General features: G+C 40.3%; 1 protein-coding gene across 2 annotated transcripts in view; it reads left to right on the top strand.

Moving 5' to 3' along the window:
- The window catches only part of LOC108973184 (sodium- and chloride-dependent GABA transporter 1-like), a 21,885-nt gene extending 14,592 nt beyond the window's left edge, over positions 1 to 7,293 (top strand). Inside the window, exons 4-6 of one of the 2 annotated variants that reach the window (XM_018940252.1) lie at positions 1,407 to 1,552; positions 1,800 to 1,936; positions 4,488 to 6,369. In XM_018940252.1, the coding sequence (XP_018795797.1) occupies positions 1,407 to 1,552; positions 1,800 to 1,936; positions 4,488 to 6,369 (2,165 nt within the window). Of the gene's footprint in view, positions 1 to 1,406; positions 1,553 to 1,799; positions 1,937 to 4,487 lie in introns of both variants that reach the window. The other variant, XM_018940253.1, reaches the window with a different exon arrangement.
- The last annotated feature ends 839 nt before the right edge of the window (positions 7,294 to 8,132 follow it).

Here is an 8,132-nt window from a genome sequence, read left to right on the forward strand (position 1 = left end):
GAGTCAAAATTGTTGAAATGTTCCAACAAAATATTGGGTAGTCGAAAATGTTTTCRTCGTATCGTGTTTCTAATCAAACTTCAACTTATTTCTTTTTATTTATAATGAACTTTAATGAATAGAATATATACCAATTTGTCCATTCGTGTAAAACTTTTCTGGTTTCTCGCTGAAAAACTACGGYAAGTCATTTTCTCAGACTTCTCTTGAAACCACCTTTACTCCATTAAGAGCGTTCTGCATTGACCGAAACAAATGGTGGTCCGATGGTACWAGGTCAGGGCTATATGGTGGATGCTGCAAACTTCCCAACCTAGATCTTCCAGTTTTTTTCGAGTCATCAAAAATGTGTGCAGTCTAGCGTTGTCCTAATGGAAGACGAATCCCTTTCTGTTGATCAGTTCTGGCCGTTTTTTTCGATTGCTTGCTGCAATCTCATCGGTTGTTGACAGTAAAATGTAGAATCAACCATTCGAGCAGGCTGGAACAGCTCATAGTGGACGATTCCTTTCCAATCTAACCTTTCGAGGCGTCTATCCTGGCTTTGCGACCATTTGTTGAGTTTCACCACGTGTGAACCATTATCTTTTTCGCACATTATTGTCATATTTGATCCAATTTTCGTCTCCTGATACCATTCGTTTCATAAATGGTTCGATTTCATTTCATTTTGACAAAGAATCGTTGATTAAATTTCTCACAGACGATTCATTTGGTTCCTAAACTTCGAGCTTCTGTTTGTAGTCAGCCTTTTTAAAATTTTTCGAAACCGTTGGATGACGAATGTTAAGTACCTTAGAGATGCCATTGCTGCTTATGTGACGGTGCTGGCCAATCTTTTTCCATAATTTCATCGACATTTTCAACGATAGTTCGACCAGAGTGAGGTGTATCTTTCACATAGAAATTTTTAGAACGGAAGCGAGGGAACCATTATTGTGCCACATGAACTGATACAGCATCGTCTACGTAAACTTGACCTCTTCTATACCTTTCTATACAAAAATTTCAAAATATAGCGAATTTCTTCATTATTTTTTTTACTCATTTTTGAACAGTTGTAACTTTTTCTGAACTTCCCCGAATTTAATTTTTTTTGGTTAAATGAAGCTTAAAATCTCACCTTTCCTATGACACAATGAAATTTGTAGCACTGGAGAAATACGATTGCAACGACATTTATTGACAAACTACGAAAATCCTTTTTCGAGTACCAATGTTTTGTTTTTCATATATCTGCTTAGCTGAATATAGTTTTATTTGTAATTTAATTTGTTAGCACTTTCGAACATAAGCTCATCAGCAAAAAAATATCATTCTTCGAAAATGCGTCGGTTTTTTGCAAAGCATTTTATAATTATAGTAATGCTCATTGCTTTTCTGTTCTTCTCTATTCACTTCCACAGGCGCCTGCATCATCAGCCGCTTCGCTTCATGGCTGTCGACAATTTGGGTATCGCTGCAAGCGGTCTTGGCAGTGGCCTACATCGGCATGTTCATCGTCAATACGCTGCCTTTTCGGGAGTGTGTGGGCAACGTGAAGATGGCGCTGGTAAGTTGTTATTGCTGTGTTAGCACGTAGTAAAGCCGGCATGTTGCTGGCACGCTGCCGCCTTAAATGGGCSCGCGCTGATTGCGACCGTGACTAATTGTGCGAACAAATCATTTCTGGCTGCAGCGGTGATTAATTGACCATTTCACAAATTTATCGAATTTTTATTACGGTTATTTGCGCACGTTTGCGGTTAATAATACTTTTGGTTTAATTTGTTGTTCTTTTATTTCTTCCAATCATTCAGAATGGCTACACAGTGACAGGCAACAGCGGGCAAGAATGCTTGCAGCGTACATTCTTAACGCCGTTCTGGGAGAATCCCATGTATTTCGGCATGCTGGCCGTTGGACTGATCGGCATTTGGATTGTGGTCATGTTGTGGTGAGTATTTGGTTAGCGAAACGTATATTAATTGCTTAYTTAACTTAACTAWTTGATGACTGCCAGAATGTCATGCCGGCGATTGAGAGGAAGAGGAACTAAAGATTATTTGTTAGCATTTGCTTAAATCCATGCTCTAATTGATTAGGTGTGTTGAAATATGCAGTTAAATATCCATTAATAACAAGTAACAGAAAATGATTACTTTTGCTTTTTGCAATGACGTTTCAATTATTTTAAAGTGAGCTCACCTCCGATCAAAGTTTGGCACTTTTTCTTTAAGACAAAGCTCTGTATTGTTTCAATAGATGTAGGCAAGCAGCGAGCTATTCCAAGTCCGTCAAAAAATTCGGTCATAATATTCTCTGKACGAATCCGAGGTATGTTGGTATTAGCTCTGCCAAGCCGGTTAGGATCAATCAGGAGAGAGCTCAATTTACAATTTCAACGATTARCAAACTATAAMTGGATGGAATAATATAACTAAACAGTTATGGCCCACATATGAYAAGAAAARAACTAACGGCTTATGAAATAGGTCCAGAAAAAGTATCTAAAGACTAACTGCTACCATAACAGGGCATTGTCCATTTGGAGAACATGCGTCTAAAATGGGTATSACCTACAACATCATCTGCCGAGACGGCAAAATAAGACAAAAATTTGACWTTCTCTGTGAATGCCCAATCCTATCGCAGMTCCGACATAGCACACTTGGAATCCATCAAGCACCGAACCTTGAATGTTTATCTACAAAAAGGTCAACGACTAGTGCATCAAAATGGCGCAGCTGGTGCTAGTTGAGCCCGAAATACAACATAGCGGCACTCCTCCCACCTACCTACTTACCATTCTCTAGACTATCTTCAACCAAAACTTTAATCTAAAAAAACTACCCTGACAGTTTTGATCATCGCTCCAGTACACAAATTAAGAACGCGTGTGCCACTTATGGCCAAAAATTGTCAAAATTGGTCCAAAACTAGTGAAGCCCTCAGATACCGAATATGACAACCCAATCGGCCAATCTTTGAARTATACAATATATATTCGGTGAAATATTTCCSTTTTCGTCGAACAATGMAGCTGAAYCCATTCGCTATATGTTTTAATATTAATCTTCTTCTTCTTCTTTATTGATGCGGTTAAGCCGAGTTTACAACAGCACGTCAGGCGTTCCTCCTTTTCGCTGTTTGGCGCCAATTACAGATTCCAAGCGAAGCCAGGAGAAGACTCCACCTGGTTTTTCCAACGAAGTGGAGGCTTTCCTTTTCCCATGCTTACCCCGGCAGGGACTGCTTCGAATACTTTCAGAGCTGGAGTGGTGTCTTCGTCCATTCGGACGACATGAGCTGGCCTGCGTAGCCACTGTCTCTTAATTCGCTGAACTTTGTCAATGCCATCGAATATCTCATACAGCTCATCACTCCATCGAATACGCTATTCGTCGTGACCAACACGCAAGGGACCATTAATCCTTCGCAGAACCTTTCTCTTGAAAACCCTAACTGACTCATCAGATGATATCATTGTCCAAGCCTCTGCACCATAGAACGAGAATAAAGAGAGATACTTATAGAGTTTAGTTCTTTGTTCTGACTGGAGATATTTGGTCTTGCCCTCGTTCACTACCAGACCCGTTTGCTTCTCTCTAGTCTGGAGAAAGCAGAACTACGGCGTGATTGTTGAGGCCAATGATTATTGGCGTAAGCCAGCAGCTATACAATCTTATAGAAGATTGTACCTCTTTTTTTCTATCTGTGAGAAATGTTTTGATTCATATGCAAATCAATTAATTAGACATGAATGTAATTTAAATACTCAAATGTAACATCAATTTACACGCAAATAAATTTACATTTTTAGTGTTATTGTAGTCACACTTGCACACACGTGCACATTCATAGACTTTACTCTCAGCAAGTCATTTGCATATTTTATTGATACATCCGCATAATCTTTCATCTTAATTTGGATATTCCCAGCTAATATTTTATGTAAATATTTTTTGTTTTGTTTCCTTTTGACATAAGTCTTGTTAAATTTTATAAATCCGCGGCTATTTAATTACTTTTCTATTTTTAAAAAATTATTTATATTTGTTGCTTTTCACACGCCCGCGTCCATGGTGTGTGTCAATTTGGTGAATTCTTCTTTTCATTGTCTCAAGCGATTGGCCAATTCTCTTTCTGTTTTCTGTCAGTCAAATAAAACATAAAAATTATGCTTTTACCGCTAACACAATTCAATGATTTTTTTTTTTTTAATTACGTTTTAATTACAAACTTGTTTGTTGTTCGAATTTGACATTAATTTATGTATTCAACTGACGTCATAAGCCATTTTTCATTCGTAGTAACAACCGATCAAAACAAACATACATGTGTATGTATTTGTAGCTGACATTTAATCTTAGCAACTTGTCAGTCAGAATCTTCCTTGATTGATATTAAAAGTGCGTACATAAACACATCCAACTTTAACCTTTATCTATATGAATATGAAACTCCAATTAAAACTTTTGAATTTTTTGTTATTCCTACTCCCACAGCACGCACAATGGCCGCTTCCTGCGTCGCAGCCTCTTYTTCTTCGGCATACTGGGCTTTCTGTTGCTGTGTTGCCTCACCGGCTGGGAAGTGCACAACTCGTTCCAGCGTTCATACTTCCCCGAGCTCTGGCCGTTCGATTCGACGTTACTCATGGACTCCAACATCTGGTTCAATGCATTGATGCAGGTACTTTTCGCCACAAACTGCGGCTTTGGCGCTTTGCCCGCAGTCACCGGGAAATTTCTGTACAAAGGCGATGCCGTGCGCACATCAATCGTTTATCTTTGCTTCAACTTGCTGGTGAATGCAATTGCTGTCACCTTATTTATGGTACAATTCGACCTCTCGGCGAATAGTGGATCCATGATTGAGGAGCTCAAGCCACTCACGGCTGTCTACGATCGCATTATGTAYGATCGCCCCAGCAACGAGCTTATCGCACGCATTATACCCGTACTAATTTATGCGTTGATCGTTATTTCCGCTATTGTGGCAATGAYGGTATCCATCTACACGGTCACACGGTTGGTGCCGCGCCATCCGAATTACGTCATCAGCTTGGTGGCGCTCGTAATGACGATCATATCGCTGGCCGCGCCGAAATTCATAATTGCGCGCATTTTGGATACGCGTATCGTGGGCACAATCTTAATTACGGCGCTTGTCTTCGAGTTGATTGCGATCAGTTGGATTTATGGCGTCAAGAATATCTACACTGATTTGGAATTCTCTATTGGACGGCCGATCTTCAAAGGCTGGATGTGGATGTGGTGCATTTGCCCAGCCATACTCACAGCGTTGTTGGTGTGGTGGTGTTCGGACGACGATCAGTACGATCTGCTKGCGGAGTACGTACCACGTTGGGCACCCATTCTACTCGCGCTAGCCGTGATCTTTATAATAGCTTGTGTGCAGATATTCCGTCAAGTTGAGTACAATTTCTTCGGCATGATCTGCGAGGCCTCAAAATCGGCGAAGGAGTGGGGACCAACCGATCCCTTAGCTCGCCATGCCTGGAAGCAATGGCGTTCGGTGTGCCAAGATACTGGGCGACGTGATTTCACGCTTCGCCGACGAGGTACTCGCGACTACACGCACTCCATCAAGAAAGGACAATATTCCAGTTCTAGCAAATATGCGAACGGTCACGCCGCGCAACAGAACTGGAAGCAATCTACAACCGGCAACAGTTCGCCCAACTACAGTGGTTCAATGTTCGGTGATTCCGCGATTGAGGAAGACATTAGCGTCGATAAGTTTCCTGGTGTTTCACAACAGTTTATGCCCTTCCAGAACAGTGATGGCAAGCCACTGCGTTATTCAAATCGCTCACGCGCTCAGCCACAACAACGTTCCAATACGCAGCAACAACAACAACCACAGCAACAATACAAGGATCAACACAGACAATATCAGAATCAGCTGCTTGACGATGAGCCACTGCCTAGCCCGCCACCACCACCTCCCAGCCACGTGCACGCCATGCGTGCGCACAACGCGAACGCCGACAAGCATCGTGAGATAGTCTATATACGCCGACTTTCTGAGGATGGTCGCCATGCGACGCGCATCGAAATAACACCCTCAAACGAGTCTATCACATACGGCAGCTCGAATGCCATCACAGCCAATGGCGGCGYGCGGAATCCGATGAGCCGCGTCAGTGCAAGTGGCCCAAACGGCGCCGCTTACGTGAAGCGSTCCTCCAGCACCAGCATGGCCGAACACAACCGACACTCGATCGTGAGTGTGGGCGGCGGTGGCCTCGTAGCAGGTATCGCTGGCGGCAAACTGCCACCTCACAATGCCAATGGCAGTGCGGACCACATCTGCTGGCGGAAGTTCACGGTGAATCCGCAGGAGTACTCCACGGAGTTGTGAGCGCCAAACACATTTGCTGCCACGACGAAGCATCGACGTAAAAATATTTAATACACACCAACAACAAAAGACTTTTCCGTACCCAAGACAAATTCGTTATAAAAATTACTTTGTAGTTATTGTAGTAATGCATTAGTAATAATCAGACATTTAGTAATTGTAGTTGTAGTAGTGTAATATAAACACCTAGACAATTCCAAATTGAATTCCAATACTTGTCGCAGAGTCCTATTCTCTCTTTTACTTAAGGTCAATTGAAAAAAAAAAAACTTTGTAAATATTTAACCAAACTTAAATTAATGAATTGATATTTTGTATAAGCTTTAACTGCAGAGTTCAGATTAAAACGACTAACCCGGTAGCATAAGTAATTAAAATTAACGAATGAAAATCTCCTTGATCATAGATAGTTTAAGAAAAGGGCGGTTGGAGGCGCGAGCGCTGCCGAGGACTTTAAGAAGTAAATAACTGTTAAGCAAAACTAAAGAGAAATTGTGTTTATTCGTAAAAGAGATACGAAATAAGAGAATGTAAGATTAAGGAATGAATTTAAAGAAAGTATAAGGAAAATTAGCTTCGGTGCGCACAAAAGTATGCAAAGCAAATAATTAAAAGCCATATTTAAAGCGCACTGAATTATTTAGAGTCATGAAGTTAAGGCTCGAGTGGCAACAATTGTTAATYGAAATTAAGTAACATGTTTGTATCCGAGAATAAGTTTTATCAACAAAAAGGAAAATAGTTATGAACCCTTAAAGTGCGCCCGCGTCCACCATCTGTATCTTGAATTTATAGTATTGCGTGAAGCCAACAGCCGCACTTCTGTTGGCTACGCAAACTAAAGAACGCAACGAAAAATAATATTAGGAATTATGTATACTAAAATTGAGTAAATAAAATCAAATGAAAGACATTGTAAACAAATGTGCTGAAAGCCTTTTAATATATTGCAGAAATGTTAGTAAGTATGAAGTCCTCATATGCACATACAAATGCACGGAAATATAAATACTATCATATTTGTGTTTGAACACATTCGGTTTTGAATTTGAATTGTCTTATTTTATTGTGCTATTCTATCGCTAACTAGTTATGCCTGTCACGATGTGCAAATAAATATATTTCCAGTTTTTCGTGCGTTTAACACATAAACAAAATCAGATTTTGATTTTTACCGCAATTTGTTCAATAGCATGGAAACCGTGTAATGGGTTTTCTATTTCGAGGTTTCCTAMTTGTTTAAAGAAAGAACACAGAAATTTCAAATTTAATAGTGGATGTTTATTATCATTCGAAATAATTTTCTTAGGCATTTATTTCTTGAAGGCTATCCAATTTCTTTTCCAATTTTGCCGCGGCTACGGCTCAGATGATCCATTCGTTGAGTCCAATTTTCGATGACTCGTTCGAACATTTCAACTAGTAAGTGGCGAATGACACGCATGATGTTTTGCTCCAAGGCCTGAATAGTTGCGGGATTGCACGCATAGACTTTAAACTTTAGTTATCTACACACGAAAACGTCTAATGATGTGATATCGCACCAATAGAGCGGCTCACAACGTGAAACGATGCGATGTATGGAAACTGGCGCCGTCTTGTTAAAAGTCGCCCAGTTCACGAGCTTCAATTCAGGCGTCAAATAGTTGATTATCATTATCACTATCTCACGATGCTCACCGTCATTATTTYTGAAGAAATATATCAATAATAATATATAATCATCCACTCACAAACCACACCAWACATCTGTTTTTCTGAAT

This window comes from Bactrocera latifrons, unplaced genomic scaffold (assembly GCF_001853355.1).
Source record: "Bactrocera latifrons isolate USDA-ARS-PBARC rearing strain unplaced genomic scaffold, ASM185335v1 scaffold_467, whole genome shotgun sequence".
Taxonomy (NCBI): Eukaryota; Metazoa; Arthropoda; class Insecta; order Diptera; family Tephritidae; genus Bactrocera; species Bactrocera latifrons.